Source organism: Pogonomyrmex barbatus, unplaced genomic scaffold (genome assembly GCF_055798465.1).
Source record: "Pogonomyrmex barbatus isolate J1 unplaced genomic scaffold, ASM5579846v1 scaffold17, whole genome shotgun sequence".
NCBI classification, from domain to species: domain Eukaryota; kingdom Metazoa; phylum Arthropoda; class Insecta; order Hymenoptera; family Formicidae; genus Pogonomyrmex; species Pogonomyrmex barbatus.
In genome coordinates, this window is record NW_028297113.1 from 1,563,092 (window position 1) to 1,579,412 (window position 16,321).

General features: G+C 34.6%; 1 protein-coding gene across 3 annotated transcripts; it reads left to right on the forward strand.

Moving 5' to 3' along the window:
• The first annotated feature begins 217 nt into the window (after positions 1-217).
• On the forward strand, positions 218-9,919 carry LOC105431012 (ankyrin repeat and SOCS box protein 16). 3 transcript variants are annotated; one of them, XM_089074217.1, is made up of 6 exons: positions 218-799; positions 3,183-3,235; positions 3,943-4,286; positions 4,941-5,181; positions 5,666-5,909; positions 7,718-9,919. In XM_089074217.1, the coding sequence occupies exons 3-6, from the start codon at positions 3,943-3,945 to the stop codon at positions 8,269-8,271; spliced, it is 1,383 nt and encodes a 460-aa protein (XP_088930343.1). In that variant the 5' UTR covers positions 218-799; positions 3,183-3,235; the 3' UTR covers positions 8,272-9,919. The 3 variants fall into 3 exon arrangements, with proteins under 3 accessions (XP_088930343.1, XP_088930342.1, XP_088930341.1); XM_089074215.1 differs by lacking the exon at positions 218-799 and adding an exon at positions 813-2,738; XM_089074216.1 differs by lacking the exon at positions 3,183-3,235 and having other exon boundaries at positions 657-799.
• Positions 9,920-16,321: the final 6,402 nt, after the last annotated feature.

A 16,321-nucleotide genomic window follows, 5' to 3' on the forward strand; every position in this document is an offset into this window, starting at 1 on the left:
TGACCACCCACAATCAATCATTCTTCTCGAGGAATAATCGTCTGTAATTTGTCATTTTTCTTATTACTTAAGTTTTTTTTTTTTTTTTATATGTCATGGTCTTTAGGGTTTCCGCCCTGAACAGAAAAAAAAAACTTAAGCAGTAAAAAAATTGACCAATCACAGACGATTATTCTTCGACCGTAAGAATACTCGAATGTGATTGGTCAATTTTCTTACCGCTTACATTTTACTGTTTAAATTTTTGTGTTAAGTTTTTTTTTTTTTTTTGTTTCTTTTTTGTCGAGCCACTGCGATTTCGGTAAAATGCGTTTGCACGATCGCGCGCAGATTGCCAAGATACAAATCGCGAGATACTTTCAAAACAAACGCACGTGAACGAGGGGGCGAGAGGCGCGGGCATCCTTGGAGTTCCCGCGACGGATACGGAGCAGCGGCTTGCGGTTTGCGGCCTCGCGACGACTCTGCGGGAAATCGGGAGGAAAAAAAGGCGCGTGAAGAAGAAGAAGAAGAAGAAGAAGAAGAAGAAGAAGAAGATGATGATGAGAGGGAGGACCACCTTCGCGGGCGCGCCGCAAAGTGGACACGCGTCTACGCGCTAAGACAAAAATTGCGTAGCAGCCAAAAGACACATGCGCGAACTCCCCCTGTGTGTGTGTGTGTACTCCTTTGTGTTATTTTCAGGCGGTAAGTCGCGCCGTTTCGCCGGAGGCTTTAAATAGGACCGGGTCGCCTGACGAAGAAGGCAGTTTTCTCGCGACACCGTTCCTACATGCTGGAGCATCGCACCGTCTTTGACGTGAGTAAACAATAGACGCGGTAACGTCAAGTTTCACGAGGCGGAGATCGTCGTCGAGATCGTCGTCGTCAATCCGGTCGATCCGGTCGATCCGGTCGCCGATACCGGATGTCGCGATCAGGTCATACAAATGAAACGTCGGAGTGACAACCGACTATCTAATCGTGAGATGTTGTCGCGGAATGGGATTCCCTTGGTGCGTTGAGAGATTTTCGGTTTTTGCAAGATGGAAGGGTGAACTGCTGAGAAATTCTGACGTATCGAGATATTAATAATTAATTTCTATTTGGAACAGTCATTTTTTCTCTCGGGAGTTGTATCTATTCTGAACAATTCCAAGTAAGATTGACTAGATTTTTTTTTCCTCTTTTCCCTTTAAAATTTGTAAATTTTCTGTTGGTCGATCTGTTGGTGAGTCAAGATACAATGTGTTGTTTGTTAAATTATATAATTAATAGAACTTAGTGAGATATATTTTGAAATGACGAATAAGCTTCTAATTAATAACGGAATATATATATGATATTTTTGTACGTTATATAAAAAGAAACATTATAAAATTATTAAAAATAAATGTCACATTGATAAATTTGTCCGATTAAACATTATGAATAACATTGAATAACTTAGTATATTACTCTGCATTGCTGATTAAAGATCAATTTGTTAGACTCTACTTTTTTTCTTCGATTGTGGTTTTATGATAGAAATCTCAATCGTCTCAAAAACGCGTTGTGCGACAGGTGTCAAACCCGCAACACATCATTTCCGCTTTGATACTTAAACCGCTGTGATACCGACTTGCGCGACTATCAAGATCTTGCATCAATCCAGACTAAATATTTACGATAGTCGGATATATGCGGCGAAAATTGGCAGTGAATATCGGTTCTTTTGCGTCGTTACGATCCGACCGACGTGCGATCAGATCGATCTTACCAGTAAAATAAAAATCGTAATGTCGTGTAATACGTAATTATTAAACTTAAAGAGCGATAATAAAGAATTAATTCGTGGTGCTCCGTATAGGTTTACATGACATTTGGTATTATAATAATATTGAGCAAGAATTGTTTTCCGAGAATTTGTTTCAAGTTAATAAAATTTAATAATTCAAACTATTTTTATGATATATAATTAATTTGATTCTGACATTCAAATTAAACAAAATTATAATTCAATATTAAAGGAAATCGAAAATTAAAAGATTCGGTTTAATAATAACCTACTTAGCTGCACTGATGATTTTAATTAAAATTTAAACTTTGACAGCATTGCAACATATAATCTAACTAAAAAAATAATATTAAATTATAATCTAACTAAAAAAAGAACATACATATATATATAAAGAGAGAAGGAGAGAGAGAGAGAGAGAGAGAATTTTCTTAACTATAAATTTAACTATAAGCGATTTTACTGAGAAGAGTCAAGAAAATCAGCTGTAAAATTGTCAAACGCGAATTTGCGCTTTTCCGAAAACTCGGGAAGGTAACTTCTGTTTGAATTGTAAATTTAGATTACCCCTGTCGAATCTTGAAAAATCGCCCAGGTCATTGTTACGCTAAATTTCGCGATTGTTCGCAATAAGAAAGGGACAAATGACCCGGGGAAGCATCGCGCGCCAGATATCCCGCGTTGCCCTCGCGGAGACGCAGACTGCGTGATTTTCGATCGACGACGCCACGGGACTTCCGGCATCATCGCCAAAAATTGCGCCGTCTTCTTGGCAGAGTTTCTGGTACTCGTGACGCGCGTCAGCGAAGTTTCCCGGCGCGAGAACGGCGATTGCATTATTCACCTATCGTCAGCCAAATCGAAACGAAACGGCCCCTCTCGGCGGATCGTTGCGGGATCACCGTCGGAGGAAAATCTTTGCTGTGGCTGCGTTTCACGGCAATTGCCATTATCGCAACCATGTCCGGGATCTGGAATCGAGGTCTTTTCCATCGTATCTCTGAATATTCTTATCTCAGTAATATGAAATTTGACATAATTTAATATATATTTGGTGTCATAATTTGTCGCGTTTTATAAAATTTACACTCGTCACACATTTTTGTTTTCCAATCTGCATTACTCGTGTTGTCGTATAAATTCTACTGCGATGGAAAAACTTACAGTGTCAGAGGTATAATAGAAAAAAACTGAGAAATATATTCGTATGCGGAGAGATGTGTTTCGCTGAAAAACTTAATATTTACGTCATTAATAATTAATCGATCGAGATTCACGATTCGTTATATTTCTCTTGTTAATTAAATTATTAATTAAAATAAGGGTTGCATAAGATTCGAGCATTTTTTTTAATGTTGTAAACGTTATGAGTTACAATGCAGTTCGTCAACAACTTATTAATCTCTCCATCTTCTTGTATTTGCAGATTTATCGGATTTCCGTGCTCGTCGTATAAGGCAAATCAGACACAATATTAACGTGCGTATCAACGTTAGATAAATACTGCACGCATTTACTGAATGCATGATGTGTATGTCGTATCCTCTTGTGTTCGCGATGAAAAATTTTTACTCGTCAATCAAATTCAAGATCGGAAGGCTTCGAAAGGCGAAGCTTTAATTCGGAAATTATCACTTTATCTTGCAACGAACTGCAAACTTTGAAACTTCATCATGTTATTTAATCTTGTTTTTTTTTTTTAGACACCTAATTGAAAAAGTCTTTCTCTCCACAGGAAAAAGTAACAAGTGCCATACTTATCAACGAGGTTTTAATAAAAGAGCGTAAAAAACAATTATATATTTATCAAGAAAACTAATTCTTTATAGTTCTGGAACTAATTGATTTCTCGGAAAAATGCTTTTAAAGACATTTCTATAAAAACTTCCCGTAAAAATTACCTCCGAAAATATTATTAGGCTTTCCCAGAAAGCCTTTCCAAAACCACTCCAATCTTTGTTTTTACAACAAATTCGACGTGCGATCTCTCGTCGTTAACAATGCCATTATCGATAAATCGATACCGTCTCGATAAATTGTCTCGGCTAATAAATCCTCGGTGATTTCTGCCAATGCGCGAGGTGGTGTACGCGTTACGCAATACTCCCTTCTCTCCCCCCCCCTCTCTCTTTCTCTCACCTCTCGCCTCTCTCTATCTCTGTACCTCTTCGTGTTGCGCCATGTAGATGCCGACCGAGTGCATCGCCAACCCGTTGCAACGGGAGCTGGCCGACTCGATAATACGGCTGCAACCGCTCGACGAGATCCGCATCCTCCTCGCTTGCGGTGCCAAGCCGAACGAGCCGGTCACCCAGGGCCTCAGGCCCCTGCACTATGCCGTCTGGCAGCGTTACACCGAGGCCGCCCAGCTGTTGCTGGTGCGTGGTGCCGACATCGACGCCACCGACGAATGCGGCTACTCGGCCCTGCATCTCGCCGCCGAGCACGGCTACCTGGATTTGGTGAAGCTGCTGCTTAAGTATGGCGCCAAGGTGGACCACCGGCAGGACACGGGGGAGCTCTTCCCCAGGTACAGCATGCACTAACTGCCTGCACTGATATATATAATCATCCTATATAATCAATCTATCGAACATGGTTATCGATATTTTTTTAAAAAATAAAAACGCCATCTATAACAGAACATTTTTGTACGGCGTAAATAGCTGGATAACAGTATAAAATAAAAAGTATTTAAGCTGTTTAACGATATTGATAATTTTGACCTTTAGTCATTAAAAGAATTACTTTTGGAAAGTAGTTCATTAGCATTATTTATTATAATTTTCTTTATTTTATTTTTTTTTTTTTTTTCACCAAACTCACAAGATATTTTTAGTACACCTTACACTTGTGCCCATTCCCATATAAATATATCATCCCCACATAAGTATGGAATATAAAATTCTATATGTATACAAAATAACAATAAAAAAAATAATTATATCTGTTATTAAAAAATGCAACTGCATTATTATTATTATTATTACTAATAAAAAAATACAATACGTTATTAAAAAAAAAAAATCTTATTATAAGATTTCTCTACGCGTTAAAGATTATAATAATGAAAATTTGTGTAGACAGTAAGAGAAAGCTTGCTAGGCCAACAAGGTGTTGTAATTTTAATTAATCGTGCTACATGCTACATCGTTGTTAGTATTTTGTTGTATTTTCGATTCAGGACTATGTTGTGTGACGAGCCGCTGCGCCTGGCCCTGCGGAACCGCCATGTCGAGGTTGCGAGGATCCTGCTCGAAGCCGGGGCTAATCCGAACAAAAGATACTTCTTCGGCTCTGAGATTAATCTGGTGTCGCCCTTGGATCTGGAGTGTATGGAGCTGCTATTAGCTTTCGGCGCTCATCCAAACACGCGGGATCGTGCCGGGTTAACGCCACTCATGAAGGCCGCTAGACTGCCGCAGGTGAGCAAAATCAGCGAAGTACAAAATTATCGAAACCCTTATCTTCTCGTTGAACTAATTAAAAGTTCATTTTAAAGAGACAGGAAGAAATCTCCATCTAATAACGTTCCATTTTTTTTTTTTCAAGTTTCTTTTAAAGATGTTCTCTTTACTTAGAATAGTTACGTTAGTCTCGAATTTCCTAAAACTCACGTGACTACACGCGGTACGTGATTACACAGAAAGAAACAATTTTATTAGAGATATTTAAAAATAAATAGATAAAAAAATATTCAAATTATTCCTAGAGAAAAAAAGTTTTTACACTAGTCGTAATAATCGTGCTTAAGCATTCCACATAATTATTTTGATAGGTCTCATATAAAATTATTTTCAGATTAATATTTAAATTTTTATTTTAAAATCGTCCTTTCCATATTACATCTTCGTTACATCTCTCGAAGAATTGCGGAAAAACTGATGATCCTCGATGTGAATGTCGCAGGGCATAGCATCGGTGCTTCTGCTGCTGAGTTACGGCGCGGACGTGAACGCGACGGCGGACGCCAGGCATGATTACCGGACGGTGTTGCATTACGCGATCCTCGGCGGCGACCCGGCGGTGATCAATCTGCTGCTGAAGCAGGGCGCCCGGCTGGACCTCGGGCCGGACTATCAGAAACCAACGGCCCTGGATCTGGCCATACTCAAGGGCGACCCGTCGATCGTCGAGATGCTGCTCGAAGCGGGTGAGTTGCGGTATCTCGCGCCGATAACACCGCTGGCATACGGCCGAAATCGCGCGGCATCCGAAGGCCGTTGTGCGCCCGATACACGCGGCAATTAAATCGATCGTCGCACGTCAATCCGCGTCATGCTCTCTTCCTTTTCGCGAGACACCGCTCGCGATCGATAGATAGGTCTCACGACCGTCACTGGCCAAGAATCATTCTCTGACTTAATTAATCAAACTGATGTTGATTAATTAAACGAAATGCCCGCAGGCTGTCGCCTTTAAGTCGACTTTGATCAACCTTTGATCCATTAAACATCCAAATTATCAAATAATTTTTAAATAAAATTATTAATTTCTTGTTACATAACATATAGGAGAAAAGATTAGATTACAATTAACAGAATTAAATTCTGTGTACTTCAAGCAACTTTGCCGGTTAAGAAATAATCGTCGATTAAGTTAATCACAGTTGCTTGAACTAGTCTTATCAAATTAATTTGACCCAGCACAATATTTATATTAATGTTTCAATAGCAATGAGATAATTTAATTACATTAAAATTATCCGAATAAAAATAATTGTTTAAATAAGAACATGTAATAAGTGGCAAATACTGGATAAGATAAGATTTTAGGTCTAGATTTTAGCATCTAGTAATCATTTTTAATTTTTTTTAAATGTATAAATTCAAAGTCATTATGTCACCAACCACTGTTATCTTTAACCGCCTCCCGACCGACGTTACTAAACGTTACTAAACGCGCGCGACACTGAGTACCGCATCACAAATTTATTATTTGGAAATTGTAATAATTGAATAAATAATTGGATTTTATAATCGTTATAAAAACAAGAAAAATATATTTATAATTAAATATAATATTAAAACTTAACTATAATATTAAAATTTTGTGTCTACTTTCTTATAAAAATAAAAGTTTGATTAGATGTAAGTAGAAAAGTAAAAATAAGATAATTGTTTTAAAAATAGATATCAATTTAAAATCAAACATAGAAAAATAATAATAATAATGTTCTTATAAGATAATGTTATAAAATAAACTATTAAAATCAACTAAAATAAGAAAAAAATAGAATAAAATCAACTAAAATTAATTATTTCTTCTTGTATGTTATCTTCTTCTATCTCTCCAAGTATTTACAGAATACCTCTCGATTTAGGATATTTTTGAGATTTATGGTAGGAAACTTAGGATAGGATTTTAATTTAGGATGTCTCTAAAATTGTTTCAAAATTCGTATTGTTTGAGCTTTTTAAAACACAACTAACTCTAATCTAAAGAGATATTAAGCATTAATGCGAGTAAAAATAAGTTAAAAATAAGTTAATATGAGGAATAGTTCAACATCTCGCATTATTATGATTATTTATATAACCAAGATTTTATTTGCGTTCTGAGGCGCGCACGGGTCCGTGTGTGCCGCAAAACGTGTCTTACCGATTTTAAAGTGAAAGTGGGAAAGGCTAACCACTTAATAGGAAAAATGCAGCAGTTGCGCTGTCTTATGGTTGAGATATTAAATGAGGAATACAAAAGATCGGTAATAGAAAAAAGATCTGCATTATCAATAATTTTTCAGAAAAGTGAATTTTGCGGCACTCCGCAGTGCCGCGGCGCTTCCGGTTAAGGGTTAATGAACTTGTAACATAATAACTCAAAGTTAGAGCTAAATTTTTCCCTTTAATAAATCGAGATAATCAAGTATGATTATCTTCTTCCCTCTTGGAAAATTTTTTTTTTTTAAATAATCAAAAGTTTATTTTTGAAAGTAATATTCTTTTGATCGCGATTTCTCAGGCGCTGACGTAAACGCCTCGTCGCCGATTATCGGCTCGCCGCTGCACGTGGCATGCGCGGACAACATCCCGAATCGGCTGGAGATTCTCTGCATGTTGCTGGAACGTGGCGCCGATCCCAACCTGGTGATACGCAGCGACGACGGACCGGCGCTGCGACCGGTGCTGGCCGAATACGTCGCCTCGAACGAGAACCCGTCGGTGGAGATAGTGGCGTTGCTACTCAAGTACGGCGCCCGGGTGGTGATCAAGACGCAATTTCGCGATCCGCATGGTATTCTCAACTCCTTGCAGAACACGGCCGACAAACCGCGGCTGCTGCGCGCGTTGCTGGAAGCAGCGGAGAGCTTCGATCCCTGCATGATACGACGATCCAGCAGTCTAACGGACGCGCAGAAGGCCCTGGTGATGGAGGCGGCCAGGACTCCGCTGCCATTGACTCATCAGGCGAGGCTGATAGTACGCAAGCTTTGCGGCACCAAGCTACCGAAGATCGTCAGAAAGCTACAGCTGCCACAATCGCTGCATCGTTACCTTCTCTATGACTACTACTAGTCGAGAGATCGTTGGGGATCGAGAGGAAAGATGACGTTCATTTCGGGGTATTTCCTTGGATTTCCGGTAAATTGTGAGGATTCGGTTTCTCATATTCCATGCCTAGGCTGCTGGGTGCTTGGGAGTAGCTGAAATCCCGAAACGCAAAACAACGCCGAGTCTGCACTCTCGCCCATACAATACAGATTTTGCAACTATATCGCAGCAATGTTGCAACAATTGCTTCATTTATATTGAACAATTGCTTGATAAATGCATTAAATACTATATCCATAATCAAATCGCTTGATATACTTGCTATGAATGTTCGCAGATTATTTTGGTCTGATATTCTTGATAGCGAGTATCAAATCAAATTGATACGCGTATTAAAAGATCCTAGCTCAAACACTTGGTTTATTTTGAATCATATCAAACCAGTCACTGCTATTAAATTCAGACAGGTTGAACTTAGAACTAGAAGCTTTTATATCTCGGAAAATTGTGAAAATATTATGTAAAAAGAACAAACTTAACATAACTTTTTTGAGATGGATCAATATAAAGAGAAACGTATTAAATATATAATTCACATTAATTTGATATGTGTACTAATTGATTTAACGGTGTAAACTAAATATATGTAAACTAAATATATATGTTGCTGTAATATAGTTGCAAGTTTGTGCTATGGGCAATGTTATACGAATTAGTAAAGAATTTATCGATTTATCTGATAAAACTTGTGCAATAAAACTTAATGCAATATTTACAATTCGAATTATCTGCATATTATTAATACGAAAAAAATCGCTTCGGTAGACATGACTTAAAATTATGTTAAAGATTGCTTAAAAATCCTGGTTAAAAATCCCTAGTCGACTCGATAATGCTGTTTTCTTTTGCGGATTTCAGAATCGCGTCAAAATCGTAGACTTGAGATAAAAAAAGAGTCGCGAGTATCATCTTGCTAAAGGCAATTCTTCTGTCGTCGAGATCGATAGCATAGATATTGGTTAAAGATTGCTGGAGATAAAAGATGAGTATTTCGCGCTGCTGCAAGTCTATGTCAATTCGACGAGTACAATAACGAGGCTGTTGAGGCGCCACCCTCTTGTTTCTACTTAGAATTTTACTTTTACACAACGCATATAAAGGCGAGCAAAGTGATATAAGGCTTAATAAATAGTATATATATATATATATATATATATATTTTATTTGTACTCGATTCGAATTATCAAATGTATTGTATTTTGTATGTATTGTATTTTTTCCCTACTTCATATAAAAAGATCGCGATAGAAGCGACATAGAGCAACGTTTTCATCCTCAAACGCGTGAACGGCGATATCACGATGACAATCAATTCGGTCGAGATCATTCTGTGCGTTTATCGCAAAGCAGTCTCGGGCAAAGTCGAATCGTTAATCTGGAGATGATGCGTCCCAAGATACAGTCCCAGCTGATCTTCGGAGGATCGTGTTTGTCGCCGCGAAAGACAAACGCGACCGAGGATTTCTTCATTATGAAGCGGAAGACGAACGCGACCGAGAATTTCTTCGTTGTGAAGCGCAAAGCGATCGATACTTTTTTTGTACCTTTGTATATATACAAGGATATATACGCTCAATGTACAATAAAGAAATAAAGAGGAGAATGAAATTGAGACTCTGTCTGTCTAGTTTGACCAGGGAGGGTGGGTGGGGGAGGGGACCTCCATGCGCGGCCGAATGCTTGGCCATGTAGCGGAATACGACGTGCAGAATGTTGGCTGCCACGTTGGTAGGAGCAATAATGATCCATGCTATCCATCGCTATCCTCGAAATAGCAGCTCTCAATATCGTGACTTGCGTCAAACTTTTGGCAGTCATCTTGCCCGTGAGGAAATTCAAAGTCCCTGCACCTGCGCGGATGCGTTAATGAGCGCGAACGAATTCGCGATTTCTTAACCTTTTGTAATAATATTACAAAATGTTAATATCAAAAAATATTGATATAAGAACACGAATGATTTATATAGAAGATATGAATCGATGTTTCTTCATTTTTATTAATAATCTTTATAATAACGTTAATATCAACATAAGAGAATACTGAAGATCAAGTGTGTATTCAAATTGATTTAGCAAAAGACACAAATAGATGAAAATAAAAAGCTTAAAAGGTTCAATAAAAATAAACATTTGTTTAAGCACGTTATGTGCATCATTGATTTTTACTGGAATGGTGCGCACACAGAAAATACCATGACTCTCCTCCAAATGTGATTCGCGAAAAACAAAACTGTCACCGCAATTTCTCGTTTTGTTGAGGCAAACGAGCGTTTATTCGCGACACGGAATTTCAAGTTTAGGTGCAAATAGAAGCAACAGGCAAAGGTCAAGATCCGCGCATTCGCAACTGCAGTTCAGATTTAGGAAGATAAATGGACGCTGTAAATAAAAGCGAAAAATGCAAATGGAAGTTCGCGGAAAGATTATCATTCTTTCATTTATATGGCAAATAAATTATATACAATATATAAGTAGATTATAAATATTAATATTAATACGAATGTATAAAATTGAAGTTATTCTTATACAAATTTAACATTGGAAGGTAATAATTAAGTATTTATTTGAGTGTTGAAAATACTATTGTTTAATGCTATACTATTGTTCAATGCTTTTAATATTCAAAATAAATAATTTCTAATATTAAATTGAATTCTTGTAAAAATAACAACGTTTTTGCATTTCATTCATATAGTCACAAAAAGATAAACACAGAACAATTTTAGACAATATAATTTTTGCAGAATCTATAAGCTGTCTCATTATTACTTAAATCTATGAATTTTTAAGCAAGAATGTACATATCAAAATATTGACGCAAGCATAAAAATTATATAGAAAATTATATATTAAAATTATATGTTTTATTATCTTTTTTACATAAATGTATATAAGCGACACAATTCTAAATAGTTCAATAATTATTTTTTCTTCATCACCATCTGCTGATATAAACGGGGCATTGACGACCCAGTGGCTCGGGGGTATAGCCGAGCCACCCTGTTCGTCAGAGCCGTAAATAGATTTAGCTTGGGGCTGATGACTTCATCTAGTAAAGATACTGTCATGAAACCACAAAAGTAACTTCGGATAGGATGAAATGGTTACGCATAGAAAAGTGAATATGGATATGAGAATGCGATGAATAGACGGAGTCAATGCGGACGCAACGAAAATGTTGAAAACTAAGAAATGGAGGAGAGGATGTCAGCAGAGGGACAACTGGAGGGGAAAGCTAATGAAGGCCAGAGCTCGATTTGGGCAGAGCCAATAATAATAATGTATATATAATGTATATAACTATATTACTTTTCTTTCTGTAAATCATTTACTTATTGTTTTGTAGTTTTAATTTCATTTTCTTTCATAAAAATATCTAAGTCTTATTTTGTTTATACTTTAACTTCTTCATAATTTCAAATTTCTTTATTTAATATTATAAACAGCATAAATACAAGAAAGATGTTCTTTTTAAATTTTAATAGCTTTTTATTAATTACTTATTATATTGTTATTATAACAGCCAATACATTCTTAAAAGAATGTACATATTACTGAAGAGATAATGGAAGAGATAATGAAATAATGTTATCATCATCGACTGTTGATATAATCTTTTCGATTATCGAAATATTTGAACATTTTTCAATTTTCTTATTAAAAAACATTGAAAGAAAACGATAGGAAACAATAAAAAAATTTTATTTTATTTCCTATTGTAACTTATTTTGATATTCAAAAGAAATGTTGTTTATTGATGATGTTGACAATATAAAATTGGTAGAATTACAGCAAACTATATCAATTGCATTCAACGGAGAAAACAGCTTTACAACTATGTACAATTTTTTTAATGTGGTTGGTTTATACATTAAAAATTCAACAAGAAATTAAAGATAGAAACCAATTATATTAAAAAATCTTATATAATAATTGCAATTGCTGTTTTGGCTGCGTTTAGCGGAACAAAGAATCAATGAACGCGATGTGTTATTGGTCTTTACTGTTAATACTTTATCAAATTCTTAAGATCTGGTTTACGTCTCGGTCTTAGTCTGATGCCCATTTCCTCCAATATGGTCCAATTCAGAGTTCCTGTAAACTGCGTTCAATTTTGAACTCAGTTTAATCTTCGATCAACTTAATTTGTTTTCCTTCAACTTTATCTTGGTTCCGATCAACTGAACGTATATCCAATGTCTGTTAACTCCAACTAAATTTGTATCAAGTAATGTAATTGGTGCATAATGAGCATAACAGAAAGGATGAAAAATTTGACGATAAAAGTATCGAGATGATCAAGCAAAAAAAAACTTCAAATAATCTTCAACTCCATGACGAAACTCGAGTATAAAAGAGTATAAAAAAAACGTTGATTAATTTGTTAGTGAATAATAAACATAGAGTTAATAAATATGATGATGAATAATGTAAAAGAAAAACATGAACTTGAAATTTTAAAAATTGCAAAAAGAAAAGTTGCAAGTTGAAATATTACAGAAAGAATTAAAGTTAAAAAACTTTTATTTAAAAAAAAAACAGCGAAGATTAAAGATGTATAAATACACACACACACACACACACACACACACACACGCGCGCGCGCGCGCGCACGCGTATATAATACTTTTTTTATAGATAAAAAGTTCTTAAATTTTCATTATTTTCGTAAGTTAAAGCAAAATTTAATGTTATTTACAGTTATTTTTATTTTTAAAAAATGTGTTTATTTTAATTTTCCTATAATCATAGGTATATTTTTATATAATAAGATAAAATCAGGATTACTTACATTTATTATAAACTACTGTACTCATAGCCTTATATATAATTATCAAATAAAAGTTTTAATTTTTACTCGTTTTGCGATAGAAATATGATCAAAAGAAAGTTTTATTTATTTGTCGTAAATAAAATAAATGATAAATTAATTTGTCATAAATGTTACTTTATTTATTTACTGTACTAGCTTTTAATTATTCAACGATGAATATAGTTTGTTTAAATAATATACTGAATATACTCTCAAATGCTGATATATGCATATACGTTTTGCGTTATCTTCTGCTTAAACGCCGTTCAAACTTGTTAACTGTCCAAAAATGGGCGTTCAGAATGAATATCGTTTAATTGACTTAAACTTATACAAAAAGCTTGGTGGAAACGCACGCAAAATGTCATTAATCGGAGTTTAAACTCGGTTTAAATTTTGAACCACGTTGGAGGAAAACGGGCATTAATCTTAATTAATTGGAAACTTTAAGCATAATCGACCTTATGGCATTCTTTATTTCCAACTTTTAAGTCCCGGTCTACAATAGATGATTTAAGCCTTAAAAGCCATAACAAATTGACTAATCATAGTCGATTATTCTCCTATTCTTCAATTATGATTCGTCCATTTCTTATCGAGACTAAGGTTAAACTAAGCCCGAAACATAAACGAGCCTTGAATTTAAATCAATTATGTTGGCGTTGATTATTCAATCGTTGTGCAATTATTGTATTTCCTGAATACAATCTTTTTTCGCTGAACACATCTTTAAAGCGGCGTCTACAATGAGACTTTAAGACTTAAGAAATTGCCCAACTACAATCGATTATTCTTCTATAATTCGATTATGATTGGCCAATTTCTCAGTCTTACGCCTTAAAATCTCATTGTAGGTGCCGCTTAAAGCTGATGGCAGAAAACAAGACGTAAATGTTTATATTTATCGTAGACATAGAGTCTTTTTCACCAATTTTCGGTTAAGTTAACCGATGGTTAACCTGCAGGAGTGCCAATTGTAATTCAATACTCAGAAAATAGTGTATGTTTTTTAGCCTAATATTCTTTTCGTGTTGTAGGTACTTTGGTAAGTAGATGAAATTGTAAGTAATATCCGATAATTAATGTAAATAAAAATTATTAAACAATCAATCGCTTAAACAAAAATTTTAATATTTATCTATAATAAATAGTTTATTTCTCAGTTGTTGGCAATCATGATCGAGTTAATTATAGACATAGTATAAATAAACCAACCATCCTATATACCAGGCAATGGGCGACATGTGCGAGTGAGAAGAAAGACCTAATTGTTTTCTCTCTCTCTAATAGAAGAAGATGAAGGAACATTAAGTGGGGACTATGTCTATGATAGGGATCATACACACACACTCAGGACCTGATACATTGTGATTGGCTGAAATACAATCATCAACTAGCAATCATAGCCGCGCAACTGCTAGTCTGATATGGCCTTTATAGACCTCGCATAAGATAAAAAAAAATGAAAGGATACATATAAGACATGAAGATTATTGGATACGGAGAGTATTCACATATATATATATTTTTTTTTGCCTTATTTTACATTCGTATCTACGATAAACGTAAATACTTATGTCTCGTTTTCTGCCATCAACCTAAAAGATTTTATAATGAGGGATTTTTTTATAATAGTGTAGTAAGTCATAAACCATAAGAATTGACCAATCATAATCGATTATTCTCCTCATATTTAACTCCTATTGTAGACTCTTATGTGTCGGTCCACAATAAGTATTTAATCTTTAAGCCGTAAGAAATTGACTAATCATAGTCATCGAGTATTCTTTTCATATTCGATTATAATTGGTCAATTTCTTACTTTTTAAAGCTTAAATCACCTATTGTGGACCGACACTAATGCATCATCTATAATAAAGAAGTAGGTTTTAAGCCATAATTGTGAAAAAGGATTTTCAAATCTATAAAATTAATACAAAATTATACCAATATAAAAATTACCTCATTCTGTCGGTAATTTTTGTATTGGTTTAATTTTGTATTAATTTTATAAATTTGAAAATCCTTCTCTACAATACAAAGTTTATGCACTAATATGTGTCTAACACATGAATTTTATGTCAAGAACGAAAAAAATTTTTATATTTTTATAATTTTATATATTTTTAAAATTTTTATATATATTTTTAGATCTTTTTTACCATTTGATACTTTAATATGGCGCCTAGAGCTATCAAATAACGTCAATATTTGTTTTATATAAAAATTGTGCAGCCTACAAAATTGATATTGCTAAACTAGAAGATTATATGAAGAAACAATATTGAGTTCTAGAATTAGACTCTGCGTATAATGGAGGAAATATTAAGAATAGAAATAAATATTAAATTTTAAAAATAAAAATTCAGAATAAAAATTAAATGTACAAATGCACAATGAATACAAATAAAAAATAATTATTATAAAATATTATTATTATTATTATTATTATAAAATGATTGTTTATGACATTGTGTGTTGTTTAATTTTTATTTCCGAATTTTCATTTAAAAATTTAATATTTATTTCTTAATATTTGTTCCATTATGCGCAAGGACTTAGGATAGATATTTAATGCATTGATATATAGAATGGACTGCTGATGGCAGTAGTGGGGATAGGAAGACGTGTAGAATGAGAGACAGATAAATGGAATGAATCAAAGGGATGAGCATTCTTTCTCTGTTTATTAAAACCGGATTGGTTGTTGTTGCTCTGGCAATCAATCCGGTTTTAGCCATCAGCAGTCCATTTTATATGTTGATGATTTAATGTGATATGAAAAGATGATACAAAAATTTGTTCATATGTGTGTAGAAATATATGTATGATGAATGTATGTGTGTATAAATGTATCTACATATGTATATTAGATATGAATGCTTTCATCAAAATTCACTCGTCTATTCAACATTACCTTAGGGTAATATTACATTTGTTGTACAATAAACTTTTTAAGCATATTGATTAGTTGCAGGATAAAAAGCTTTTAAAAACTGAAGAATTGCTCCAGCCAATCAACATGCTTAAAAAATTTATCGTACGACAAATGTAATATTACCCGAAGGCTTATTTCTGTATTGTAAACATATAATATACATACATTATAAAGAACAGGGATTCTATTCTTGAAACATATCGCATATACGAAAATCCTATATAGTTAATGTTAACATATATTATAGGATTATTGTAAGCGAT

What these genes read in the sequence shown, in the direction of transcription:
- LOC105431012 (XM_089074215.1), top strand. Translation starts at nt 2,717, where the DNA reads ATGTCCGGGATCTGGAATCGAG. An exon ending in ACGGGGGAGCTCTTCCCCAG is followed by an intron (nt 4,287 to 4,940) that starts GTACAGCATGCA and finishes TTTTCGATTCAG; the next exon opens with GACTATGTTGTGTGACGAGC. An exon ending in AGGCCGCTAGACTGCCGCAG is followed by an intron (nt 5,182 to 5,665) that starts GTGAGCAAAATC and finishes TGAATGTCGCAG; the next exon opens with GGCATAGCATCGGTGCTTCT.